Raw genomic sequence first — 14,608 nt, 5'->3', positions numbered from 1 at the left:
GATTAATCTTCATACTTATTCTTGCACCCTGAACTTTCATTTATTCCTCGTTTATTCCTATTTTAAGTGGCTTAATCTTCTTAAGTCTAATCTTCAAATCTAATCTTGCACCTTGAACTCTAAAAACCTCTAAAAATTTATTTATTTTGACAACATTTATATCTTGGACACTTAAATCACCTACATAACATAGGCCTTGGAGAGTTTTACCTCCCATTCGATTTCATGCTCTCCCTTAATCTTTGGTGTGTTCCTTTGGAGAGTCCATCAAAATGATCTAAATATTGCGAACAGAGGCAGTAACGATATAAAAAGTAGGGTTGCCAAGGCCTAGGCGCGTGAGTTGAAAAAAGTCTGGAAAAATAGGAAGATAAGTGTTAAGATTAGAATAATGGAAGCTACAGCAATGGTAGTGGTCTTGCATAGCTCTGAAACTTGAGCCTTTCAAAAGTTTGAGGAAGAAATGTTATATGTTTTCCAAAGGAACTGTCTAAGCATAGTTTAAGTAGCCTACTCGTTTGACTGGCGGTTTGCCAAAACATAAATTATACGAAAAATATAGTGTATACATAAATATTAGCTAAAACAGGAAATAGGGAAAATAGGAAGCTCAAAATTTGAGCTTTCTTTAAATAAATAAATAGACTTATACTAAGTCTAATCTTGGTTGGTGTACCTTGTCGGGACAATTCACATATGATAATAAAAGTAATGTCATTTTTTCAATAAAGTATTTCATTAAAATGGTCATTTTGCTTATTGTGGGTTTATTTTTAAATGTTGCTCATTTTAAACGAAAAAATCCTCTTCTTCTTTAAGAAAACTGTATTTTTTAAGGTAAATATTTAATTTATTTTTGTCAGAAAACATGAAAATCCCTTGAAGTTGTCCCGAAATTGTCAAGTTATGTTTCTTTAATTTCTTTATTTCTTTTTTTACATTATTTTTTTCTATCTATCTTTCATACCTCCTTTTCAGTTTCGACTTAAGCGTTGTGGTCTTCAAAATCTAATATACTTGGTCGAAGAATACGGTAATCGACAATATCTTGGATTGCCAGAGTCATCTATAATACAATCAATTGTCAATACGTATGTCATAGATGGCTTCCACATACGGTGGACAAAAACAACTACGGAATCTATAAATTATGTTAGAAGAGTCACTTCTCTTTTGACACAAAAGTTTTCAGTAAGTTCAATTAATAAAACCATTTTATTATTGTAGTTGATGCTAGTCTAGACCTTATTTGTTTTTTGCATTCATTATCTTATTTCACGCCTTATCTATTTAAATTCCAGCTATTTGATTTATCTTTCATTTTGTGTTTTTACTTATAATAATTTTGTGTTTTTCCTCTCTTTTCGTTTTTATGGTAATTTTTTTTGTATATAGTACGTACATTTAGACCTATCGTTTTATATCCTGTTTCTGTTTATTTTTTTGTTGGGCATACTGAACTAAGAATAAAGGGCACTGTTCTCCTATTTTTGGAATTCTTTTAATTTTTCCCATCACTATTTTTACCCTTTGCTTCTTTCTCTTCCTATGGTTTTGAAATGGTGTCCTCACCATTTTTTTTATATAATACCGGTTTTTAGATTGACTTCTGAACTTATGCCTAGGGGCATCAAGTTTTGGAGGGGAATGCCCCCCTAGATTTTTAAAAGTAACTCAATTCGGGTAATTTCGTTGAGGAAAACTGAATAAATGACAGAATTCCTCCCCCTTCTGTAGATACTCACGATCTGGCCCTGTCCATACCCATGACTTTTCTTATGTATAGTTAATAGATTATATGTTTAGGTATTTTTTACAGTTAAACATATGGTTATGGCTAGATATGGTATTAATTATATAGTTAGTCATCGAAGTGACAAGTTCTCGTGACTCCCAGTCAATTAATAAATTACGGATCTGAAAAACATTTGTGTTAAATTAGGCAACAGATGCCTGAAGTCAAGCGTCATAAACTCATAAACCATCATAAACTGTCATAAACTCAGTCTGCAGGCCTAACTAAAATGGTAACCCATTTCTGTATAGTTCTGGGAATTTGGCTTGGAATCAAGTCGAAGGATTTCAGGAATGGGTTTTTTTCTTTGAGGGATGGGGTAAGAGGGTTCGAAATTGTGGGTTTAGACAAAGGGGTCCATTTAAGTTTTCTCTGGTTCTCGTAAAAGAGTATACGTTACATTATTTTTTATATGTCTGTGTCCTTATAGGTCCTGGTGCGATTACTTAGGACAATAAGATGAAAACACTTTTCCCCCTGAGGCATCTTAAGTTTGATCATGTCTAAAAATCGCCATTTTCTAAGTTAATCTTTTGGTTATTTTGAAATCATGAAGTTCTTTGGACAGTACCACATATCCATGAATATTGCCATGTTAAGCAAAGGAAATAAAAGTATTGTCAAGTTGGTTAAATTTGACAATGTTTTTTGTCCGCAACAACTCAAACATTAACAACCTGTTCAGTCTCAAAGATAATAACAATTTTAAAGAAAACAAAAACTCTCTTAAATCGTTTGATGCCATAAGTTTTTACCCTTTTAATTAAACCTACTGGCCTCATGTATAATGAGAAATGCTCACTTAGGTTCATTCTTCCATTGCGTATCTGTAGATTACTGTAACAAATTGCATACCTGGAGAATGTAACATGATTTAATTCAGAGATGGAGGTTTTCACTGTCCTTGATACTCAACGAAACTAAAATTTCAAAATCTCGCTTTTGTTACTAGTGATTGTTGGTACATTTCTTGATCATATGATTTGATGATCTCATTATCGAATTCTTGTTTGCTGCGTCTGCAAATTACTCACCCATTAAGAACAATTTTTTGGCGGACGTTTTGTGTAATTTTTTAATTGTCTAGAATATCTTGAATATAAAACATTTCTATTGAATTTGATCAAATAAATTTAAGTCAATTAATTTGCTGTTGATGAAATATCATTATTTTAATATAGATAAATTATTTCATTAATGGTAATAAATCGTTTTTCATACAAACTTTCTTTAATGCTCTAAGAAGGCCGTTTAACTTTCTGCTAAATATATTAGATATTTTAGGAAATTTCTTTCATCTGGTTCTATTAGTTTCTACAAAATATTTAAGAAATTTGGTCCGGAAATCTATTTTTATCTTTATGATTTCGTTTCGAATAAGATTGGTAATTAAATGAATGTTGCTGTGAATATAGCCTAAAAAAAAGCTTTCAAAATTAAATTTTGGTAAATTTCGGTAAACTGCGTATTGAATTTATAATAGAGGACCACTGCCTGCTTTTTCTCATTAGTAGATGTTGGAAATCGATTTCTATTATCTATTACAAAAAAAAATCCGGTGATGGACACGATTTATATTTAAGCAAAAGTTATCTATCGCCGAATCCTTTGACATAAGAAAAGACGAAATCAGGTGGCACAAGTCTCACTTATTTGGCTGTTTGCATAAATTTAATAGATATACTGGCAGACATAATGCGAGCATTTTTTTTTTGTTTTATTGTTTTATTTTGCATTGGAATCATCAAGCCACCAGGTGTTTCAATTCACGACAACTTAGGTGGGGGGGATTTTTTTTTTTTTTTTTAAGATTTATTTTTGAAATCTTGTCGATAGGGGGGGGGAAGTTTTTTAATCTTTTGATTAAAAAAACAAAAAAAGCTATTTTTCAAATATGCACCAGCATTTATCTCCGGATCCAATCTGGGCCCCCTGCACGTAGTGTGGCTTAGGAAGAAAATTGCGTATAGGCTGTGGTTCAAAACGCTACTTCGAACAGCTAAACAAAATACACCTGAGTAAAGCAGGCTCACGTTTCATTTATTTTCGATATTTTTTTTTTTTTTTTTTTGCTTCAACGTCAAGTGATATTTCCTCACTTTTTGGATAAAATATTAGTTTGGGGTCAGCCAAATTTGTCAATAAAGATAAAAACTTGGTGAATATATAAACATATATTAGTATTTTGTATATTATTATGAATATATATATATATATATATATATATATATATATATATATATATATATATATATATATATATATATATATATTAGCGTATATACTAGCGTATACTAGGGGTGGCGCTTTGCGCCACCCCAAAAACTAGCTGGTGGGGGTGCTTTGCGCCCCCCCAAGGCCCCGCGCGCGCGTAAGTCGTTACGCGCTATTGTAGCTGTGTCCCTGTGTCCCACCTGTGAATTTAGATAGATATACATGTATTTTTAACTACGTAAAACTTGCGAATATACAACATTCTTGGCTGTCCTATTGTCTGTGCATATAAATAGATTGTCAGGTTTACCGACTCTTGAACATGCATCATATAATTGTCCATATTCAGATCTATACCGCATTATTCTACTGATTGCCCTTGAGCTTTGTTGATGGTGATTGCTAATCGAACATTCCCTGTGTCCCCGTCGTCATTTATATATCCCCCTGTGCCCCCCGGCGTCCCCGTTGCAGTTGTTTTCCTGTGTCCCGGTCGTCATTTTTGTTCCGGTGTCCCGGTCTGTAATTTTTTCTTTGAGTGTCCCGGTCGTCGTTTATATTCCCTGTGTCCCGGTCGTCATTTGTGTCCCGGTGCTTTGTTGATGGTGATTGCTAATCGAACATTCCTTGTGTCCCGGTTGCTTTCTCTTTGAGTGTCCCGATCGTCATTTATATTCCCTATGTCCCGGTGTCCCGGTCGTCATTTGTGTCCCGATGTCCCGGTCTGTAATTTCGTCAGTCGACAAACATGACGTCAGTCGACACACAAACATGACGTCAGTAGACAGACACACAGACAAACAACTTATATATATATATATATATATATATATATATATATATATATATATATATATATATATATATATATATATATATATATATATATATCTATATATATAAAAATAAGTTGTCTGTCTGTGGATGTGTGGATGGATGTGTCAGGTGACGTCACCTGAAAAAACTGGATTAGGTGACGTCAAAACTGAAAAAACTAAAAAAAGGCAAAAACTACAAAAAAAACTAAAAACTAATAAAAAAAATAAAAAAGCTAAAAAACTAAAAAAACTATAAAGGTAAAAACCAATAAAAAACTAAAAAAAAAACTGAAAAAACTAAAAAAAGGCAAAAAACTACAAAAAAAAACTAAAAACTAATAAAAAAAGTAAAAAAGCTAAAAAACTAAAAAAACTAAAAAAACTAAAAAAAGGTAAAAAACTAAAAAAAATAAAAAATAAAAAAAAACTAAAAAAAAGGAAAAAAACTGAAAAATAAGCTAAAATAAAGGTAAAAACCAATAAAAAACTAAAAAAAAAAGGAAAAAACTAATAAATGACGACACTCAAAGAGAAAGCGACCAGGACAAAAGGAATGTTCGATTAGCAATCAACAAAGCACCGGGACACAGGGAGTATAAATGACGACCAGGACATAAGTAAAAAAAAAACTATCTATATATATAAAAATAAGTTGTCTGTGGATCTGTGGATCGTGGATCAGGTGACGTCACCTGAAAAAACTGGATCAGGTGACGTCAAAACTGAAAAAACTAAAAAAAGGCAAAAACTACAAAAAAAACTAAAAACTAATAAAAAAAATAAAAAAGCTAAAAAACTAAAAAAACTAAAAAAAGGCAAAAACTACAAAAAAAACTAAAAACTAATAAAAAAGCTAAAAAACTAAAAAACAAACTAAAAAAAGGCAAAAACTACAAAAAAACTAAAAACTAATAAAAAAATAAAAAAGCTAAAAAACTAAAAAAACTAAAAAAAGGTAAAAAACTAAAAAATAAATAACGACCGGGACACAGGGACACAACTACAACGGGGACACCGGGGGAAACAGGGGGATATAAATGACGACCGGGACAAAAAAACTAAAAAGAAATAAAAACTAAAAACTAATAAAAAAAACTAAAAAATCTAAAAATCTAAATAAGCTAAAAAAGAAAAAAAAAGGAAAAAAATAAAGGAGAAAAACAAAACTAAAAAACGAATGTATATACAGACCGGGACACCGGGATACAAATGATGACCGGGACCCGGGACACAGGGAATATAAATGACGACCGGGACACAGGGACACAACTACAACGGGGACACCGGGGGAAACAGGGGGATAACCTGACAATCTATTTATATGCAAAGACAATGGGACGACTTACGCGCGCGGGGGGGCTTGGGGGGGCGCGAAGCGCCCCCACCAACTAAAAACTAATAAAAAAAACTAAAAAATCTAAAAATCTAAATAAGCTAAAAAAGAAAAAAAAAGGAAAAAAATAAAGGAGAAAAACAAAACTAAAAAACGAATGTATATACAGACCGGGACACCGGGATACAAATGATGACCGGGACCCGGGACACAGGGAATATAAATGACGACCGGGACACAGGGACACAACTACAACGGGGACACCGGGGGAAACAGGGGGATAACCTGACAATCTATTTATATGCAAAGACAATGGGACAGCAAAGAATGTTGTATATTCGCAAGTTTTACGTAGTTAAAACCATATATATATATATATCTATATTCACAGGTGGGACATAGGGACACAACTACAATGGCGCGTAACTATTATGGCGCGTAACGACTTACGCGCGCGGGGGGCTTGGGGGGGGCGCGAAGCGCCCCCACCAACTAGGTGTTGGGGTGGCGCGAAGCGCCACCCCAACAGCTAGTATATATATATATATATATATATATATATATATATATATATATATATATATATATATATATATATATATATATATATATATACTAGCTGTTGGGGTGGCGCTTCGCGCCCCCCCCCCCAAGCCCCCCCGCGCGCGTAAGTCGTTACGCGCCATATTAGTTACGCGCCATTGTAGTTGTGTCCCTATGTCCCACCTGTGAATATATATATCTATATATATAAAAATAAGTTGTCTGTCTGTGGATCTGTGGATCAGGTGACGTCATGTTTCTGTGTCGGCTGACGTCATGAAATTAGTTGTCGTCATGTTTGTTATGACGATGCTTAGTATATTGTAAAACACATTAATTTGGTTAATAATATACCATTTAAAACACCAAAATGAACATGCTGGAGTAGTCACTCGGTGAGAGAGGGTGTCAGAACGGAGAATGAAGGTCCTAGGTTCAAATCCTGGTTAGGCTAAAAAAGGTAAAAAACTAAAAACTAAAAAAAAAACTGAAAAAACTAAAAAAAGGCAAAAACTACAAAAAAAACTAAAAATTAATAAAAAAATAAAAAAGCTAAGAATCGTCTTAGGGCCATTTGAAAAGATTCTCCTTCTCTCAAAAACTAAAAAAACTAAAAAAACTAAAAAACTAAAAAAAACTAAAAACTAAAAAAAAAACTTAAAAAAAAGGAAAAAACTGAAAAATAGAAGAGAAAAAGAAAACTAATAAAATTAAGAATAAAAATAAAAAAAAATAAAAAAGATAAAAACTAAAAAAAAAGTAAAAAGAAAAAAGGAAAAAATTAAAAAAGCTAAAAAAAAAGGTAAAAACCAATAAAAAACTACAAAGAAAAAAAGGAAAAAAACTAAAAAAAAATTTCATCTAAAAAACTAAAAAAAACTAAAAAAGGTAAAAACTAAAAGAACTAAAAAAGAAAAAAAACTAAAAAAAGGAAAAAAACTGAAAAATAAAGGAGAAAAAGAAAACTAAAAAAATAAAAATAAAAAAACTAAAAAGATAAAAACTTCAAAAAAAACTAAAAAGAAAAAAGAAAAAAACTAAAAAACCTAAAAAAAGGTCAAAACCAATAAAAAAAACTAAAAGGAAAAAAAGGGAAAAAATTAAAAATTTATTTCATCATATACCAATTCGAAAACGAATGTATACCGGGATGACGACCGGGACACAGGTAATATAAATGACGACCGGGACGCAGGGACACAACTACAACGGTGACACCGGGGGCACAGGGGGGACATAAATGACGACGGGGACACAGGCAATGTTCGATTAGCAATCACCATCAACAAAGCTCAAGGGGCAACAAAGCTCACCATCAAACAAAGACGAACGGGACGCTCAAAGAGAAATTACAGACTGGAACACTGGGACACAAATGACGACCGGGATACTGGGAATATAAATGACGACCGGGACAGAGGGAATGTTCAATTAGCAATCACCATCAACAAAGCTCAAGGGCAATCATTAGAATCATGAGGTATAGATCTGAATATGGATTGTTTTTCCCATGGACAATTATATGTTGCATGTTCAAGAGTCGGTAAACCTGACAAATGACGACCGGGACACCGGGACACAAGGAATATAAATGACGCCCGGGACACTCAAAGAGAAATCACAGACTGGGACACCAGGACACAAATGACGACCGGGACACAGGGAATATAAATGACGACCGGGACACAGGGACATAACTACAAAGGGGACGCCGGGGTGCACAAGGGGATATATAAATGACGATGGCGACTCAGGGAATGGTCGATTAGCAATCACCATCAACAAAGCTCAAGGGCAATCATTAGAATCATGAGGTATAGATCTGAATACGGATTGTTTTCCCATGGACCATTATATGTTGCATGTTCAAGAGTCGGTAAACCTGACAATCTATTTATATGCACAGACAATGGGACAGCAAAGAATGTTGTATATTCGCAAGTTTTACGTAGTTAAAAACATATATATATATATATATATATATATATATATATATATATATATATATATATATATATATATATATATATATATATATATATCTATATTCACAGGTGGGACATAGGGACACAACTACAATGGCGCGTAACTAATGTGGCGCGTAACGACTTACGCGTGCTGGGGGGCTTGGGGGGACATAGGGACACAACTACAATGGCGCGTAACTAATATGGCGCGTAAAGACTTACGCGCGCGGGGGGGCTTGGGGGGGCGCGAAGCGCCCCCACCAACTAGGTGTTGGGGTGGCGCGAAGCGCCACCCCAACAGCTAGTATATATATATATATATATATATATATATATATATATATATATATATATATATATATATATATATATATATATGTTTTTAACTTCGTAAAACTTGCGAATATACAACATTCTTTGCTGTCCCATTGTCTGTGCATATAAATAGAATGCCAGGTTTAACGACTCTTGAACATGCAACATATAATGGTCCGTGGGAAAACAATCCGTATTCAGATCTATACCTCATGATTCTAATGATTGCCCTTGAGCTTTGTTGATGGTGATTGCTAATCGACGATTCCCTGTGTTGCCATCGTCATTTATATATCCCCCTGAATCCCCCGGCGTCCCTGTTGTAGTTGTGTCCCTGTGTCCCGGTCGTCATGTCCCGGTGTCCCGGTCGTCATTTGTGTCCCGGTCTGTATATACATTCGTTTTTGAATTGGTCTTTTTTTAGGTTTTAGTTTTTTACCATTTTTTAGTTTTTTTTTCTTTTTTTTAGTTTTGTTTTTCTCCTTTATTTTTCTTTTTTTTTTCCTTTTTCATTTTATTTTCTTTTTTAGTTTTTTTTAGCTTTTTAGCTTTTTTAGTTTTTATTAGTTTTTAGTTTTTTTTTCTTTTTATTTTTTTTGTAGTTTTTACCTTTTTTTAGTTTTTAATTTTTTTTTACTTATGTCCTGGTCGTCATTTATACTCCGTGTCCCGGTCGTCATTTGTGTCCCGGTGCTTTGTTGATGGTGATTGCTAATCGAACATTCATTGTGTCCCGGTCGTCATTTATATTCCCTATGTGCCGGTGTCCCGGTCGTCATTTGTGTCCCGATGTCCCGGTCTGTAATTTCGTCAGTCGAAAACATGACGTCAGCCGACACAGAAACATGACGTCACCTGATCCACAAACAGACAGACAACTTATTTTTATACATATACTAGCTGTTGGGGTGGCGCTTCGCGCCACCCCAACACCTAGTTGGTGGGGGCGCTTCGCAAACCCCCCACCCCCCAAGCCCCCCCGCGCGCGTAAGTCGTTACGCGCCATATTAGTTACGCGCCATTGTAGTTGTGTCCCTATGTCCCACCTATGAATATAGATATATATATATATATATATATATATATATATATATATATATATATATATATATATATATATATATATATATATATATATATATATATATATATATATATATATATGTTTTTAACTACGTAAAACTTGCGAATATACAACATTCTTTGCTGTCCCATTGTCTGTACATATAAATAGATTGTCAGGTTTACCGACTCTTGAACATGCAACATATAATGGTCCATGGGAAAACAATCCGTATTCAGATCTATACCTCATGATTCTAATGATTGCCCTTGAGCTTTGTTGATGGTGATTGCTAATCGACCATTCCCTGAGTCGCCATCGTCATTTATATATCCCCCTGTGCACCCCGGCGTCCCCTTTGTAGTTATGTCCCTGTGTCCCGGTCGTCATTTATATTCCCTGTGTCCCGGTCGTCATTTGTGTCCCAGTGTCCCAGTCTGTGATTTCTCTTTGAGCGTCCCGGGCGTCATTTATATTCCTTGTGTCCCGGTGTCCCGGTCGTCATTTATATCCCCCTGTGCTCTCGGCGTCCCCGTTGTAGTTGTGTCATTTATATTCCCTGTGTCCCGGTCGTCATCCCGGTATACATTCGTTTTTGAATTGGTATATGATGAAATAAATTTTTAATTTTTTCCCTTTTTTTTCTTTTAGTTTTTTTTTATTGGTTTTGACCTTTTTTTAGGTTTTTTAGTTTTTTTTTCTTTTTTCTTTTTAGTTTTTTTTGAAGTTTTCATCTTTTTAGTTTTTTTATTTTTATTTATATTTTTTTAGTTTTCTTTTTCTCCTTTATTTTTCAGTTTTTTTCCTTTTTTTAGTTTTTTTTTCTTTTTTAGTTCTTTTAGTTTTTACCTTTTTTAGTTTTTTTTTAGTTTTTTAGATGAAATTTTTTTTTAGTTTTTTACCTTTTTTTCTTTTTAGTTTTTTATTGGTTTTTACCTTTTTTTTAGCTTTTTTAGTTTTTTTTCGTTTTTTCTTTTTACTTTTTTTTTAGTTTTATCTTTTTTATTTTTTTATTTTTATTCTTAATTTTATTAGTTTTCTTTTTCTCTTCTATTTTTCAGTTTTTTCCTTTTTTTTTAGTTTTTTTTTAGTTTTTAGTTTTTTAAAGTTTTTTTCCTTTTTTTAGTTTCTTTAGTTTTTTTAGTTTTTCGGCTTTTTTATTTTTTTATTAGTTTTTAGTTTTTTTTGTAGTTTTTGCCTTTTTTTAGTTTTTTCAGTTTTTTTTTTTAGTTTTTAGTTTTTTACCTTTTTTAGCCTAACCTGGATTTGAACCTGGGACCTTCATTCTCCGTTCTGACACCCTCTCTCACCGAGTGACTACTCCAGCATGTTCATTTTGGTGTTTTAAATGGTATATTATTAACAAAAATTAATGTGTTTTACAATATACTAAGCATCGTCATAACAAAAATGACAACAACTAATTTCATGACGTCAGCCGACACAGAAACATGACGTCACCTGATCCACAGATCCACAGACAGACAACTTATTTTTATATATCTATATATATAAAAATAAGTTGTCTGTCTGTCTGTGGATGTGTGGATGGATGTGTCAGGTGACGTCACCTGAAAAAACTGGATCAGGTGACGTCAAAACTGAAAAAACTAAAAAAGGCAAAAACTACAAAAAAAACTAAAAACTAATAAAAAAAATAAAAAAGCTAAAAAACTAAAAAAACTATAAAGGTAAAAACCAATAAAAAACTAAAAAAAAAACTGAAAATACTAAAAAAAGGCAAAAACATAATAAAAAAAGTAAAAAAGCTAAAAAACTAAAAAAACTAAAAAAACTAAAAAAATGTAAAAAACTAAAAAAAATAAAAAATAAAAAAAAACTAAAAAAAAGGAAAAAACTGAAAATAAGCTAAAATAAAGGTAAAAACCAATAAAAAACTAAAAAAAAAAGGAAAAAACTAATAAATGACGACACTCAAAGAGAAAGCGACCAGGACAAAAAACTAAAAAAAAAGGCAAAAACTACAAAAAAACTAAAAACTAATAAAAAAAATAAAAAAGCTAAAAAACTAAAAAAACTAAAAAAGGTAAAAAACTAAAAAAACTAAAAACTAAAAAAAAACTAAAAAAGGTAAAAACTAAAAGAACTAAAAAAGAAAAAAATAAATGACGACACTCAAAGAGAAAGCGACCAGGACAAAAGGAATGTTCGATTAGCAATCAACAAAGCACCGGGACACAGGGAGTATAAATGACGACCAGGACACAAGTAAAAAAAAAAAAATTAACAAAACTAAAAAGAAGGTAAAAACTACAAAAAAACTAAAAAGAAAAAAAAACTAAAAACTAATAAAAAAACTAAAAAATCTAAAAATCTAAATAAACTAAAAAAGAAAAAAAAAGGAAAAAAATAAAGGAGAAAAACAAAACTAAAAAACGAATGTATATACAGACCGGTACACCGGGATACAAATGACGACCGGGACACAGGGAATATAAATAACGACCGGGACACAGGGACACAACTACAACGGGGACACCGGGGGAAACAGGGGGATATAAATGACGACCGGGACAAAAAAACTAAAAAGAAATAAAAACTAAAACTAATAAAAAAAACTAAAAAATCTAAAAATCTAAATAAGCTAAAAAAGAAAAAAAAGGAAAAAAATAAAGGAGAAAAACAAAACTAAAAAACGAATGTATATACAGACCGGGACACCGGGATACAAATGATGACCGGGACCCGGGACACAGGGAATATAAATGACGACCGGGACACAGGGACACAACTACAACGGGGACACCGGGGGAAACAGGGGGATAACCTGACAATCTATTTATATGCAAAGACAATGGGACAGCAAAGAATGTTGTATATTCGCAAGTTTTACGTAGTTAAAACCATATATATATATATATCTATATTCACAGGTGGGACATAGGGACACAACTACAATGGCGCGTAACTATTATGGCGCGTAACGACTTACGCGCGCGGGGGGGCTTGGGGGGGGCGCGAAGCGCCCCCACCAACTAGGTGTTGGGGTGGCGCGAAGCGCCACCCCAACAGCTAGTATATATATATATATATAAAAATAAGTTGTCTGTCTGTGGATGGATGGATGGATGTGTCAGGTGACGTCACCTGAAAAAACTGGATTAGGTGACGTCAAAACTGAAAAAAACTAAAAAAAGGCAAAAACTACAAAAAAAAACTAAAAACTAATAAAAAAAATAAAAAAGCTAAAAAACTAAAAAAACTATAAAGGTAAAAACCAATAAAAAAACTAAAAAAAACTGAAAAAACTAAAAAAAGGCAAAAACTACAAAAAAAAACTAAAAACTAATAAAAAAAGTAAAAAAGCTAAAAAACTAAAAAAACTAAAAAAACTAAAAAAAGGTAAAAAACTAAAAAAAATAAAAAATAAAAAAAAACTAAAAAAAGGAAAAAACTGAAAAATAAGCTAAAATAAAGGTAAAAACCAATAAAAAACTAAAAAAAAAGGAAAAAAACTAATAAATGACGACACTCAAAGAGAAAGCGACCAGGACAAAAGGAATGTTAAAAAAGCTAAAAAACTAAAAAAACTAAAAAAAGGTAAAAAACTAAAAAAACTAAAAACTAAAAAAAAACTAAAAAAGGTAAAAACTAAAAGAACTAAAAAAGAAAAAAATAAATGACGACACTCAAAGAGAAAGCGACCAGGACAAAAGGAATGTTCGATTAGCAATCAACAAAGCACCGGGACACAGGGAGTATAAATGACGACCAGGACACAAGTAAAAAAAAAAATTAACAAAACTAAAAAGAAGGTAAAAACTACAAAAAAACTAAAAAGAAAAAAAAAACTAAAAACTAATAAAAAAACTAAAAAATCTAAAAATCTAAATAAACTAAAAAAGGAAAAAAAAGGAAAAAAATAAAGGAGAAAAACAAAACTAAAAAACGAATGTATATACAGACCGGTACACCGGGATACAAATGACGACCGGGACACAGGGAACATAAATAACGACCGGGACACAGGGACACAACTACAACGGGGACACCGGGGGAAACAGGGGGATATAAATGACGACCGGGACAAAAAAACTAAAAAGAAATAAAAACTAAAAACTAATAAAAAAAACTAAAATCTAAAAATCTAAATAAGCTAAAAAAAGAAAAAAAAAGGAAAAAAATAAAGGAGAAAAACAAAACTAAAAAACGAATGTATATACAGACCGGGACACCGGGATACAAATGATGACCGGGACCCGGGACACAGGGAATATAAATGACGACCGGGACACAGGGACACAACTACAACGGGGACACCGGGGGAAACAGGGGATAACCTGACAATCTATTTATATGCAAAGACAATGGGACAGCAAAGAATGTTGTATATTCGCAAGTTTTACGTAGTTAAAACCATATATATATATATCTATATTCACAGGTGGGACATAGGGACACAACTACAATGGCGCGTAACTATTATGGCGCGTAACGACTTACGCGCGCGGGGGGGCTTGGGGGGGGCGCGAAGCGCCCCCACCAACTAGGTGTTGGGGTGGCGCGAAGCGCCACCCCAACAGCTAGTATAGATATATA

The 14,608-nt window shown here is 32.9% G+C and overlaps 1 protein-coding gene across 1 annotated transcript in view; it reads left to right on the top strand.

Moving 5' to 3' along the window:
- LOC136038981 (uncharacterized) overlaps window positions 1-1,890 on the top strand; it is a gene marked incomplete at its 5' end in the record, with an annotated part of 30,431 nt that extends 28,541 nt beyond the window's left edge. Inside the window, 2 exon segments of the mRNA XM_065722500.1 lie at window positions 979-1,191; window positions 1,807-1,890. Of these exon segments, the coding sequence (XP_065578572.1) occupies window positions 979-1,191; window positions 1,807-1,890 (297 nt within the window).
- Window positions 1,891-14,608: the final 12,718 nt, after the last annotated feature.

This window comes from Artemia franciscana, chromosome 18 (assembly GCF_032884065.1).
Source record: "Artemia franciscana chromosome 18, ASM3288406v1, whole genome shotgun sequence".
Taxonomy (NCBI): Eukaryota; Metazoa; Arthropoda; class Branchiopoda; order Anostraca; family Artemiidae; genus Artemia; species Artemia franciscana.
The sequence above is the reverse complement of the archived record's forward strand: the minus strand, read 5'-3'. Positions and strand labels throughout refer to the sequence as shown.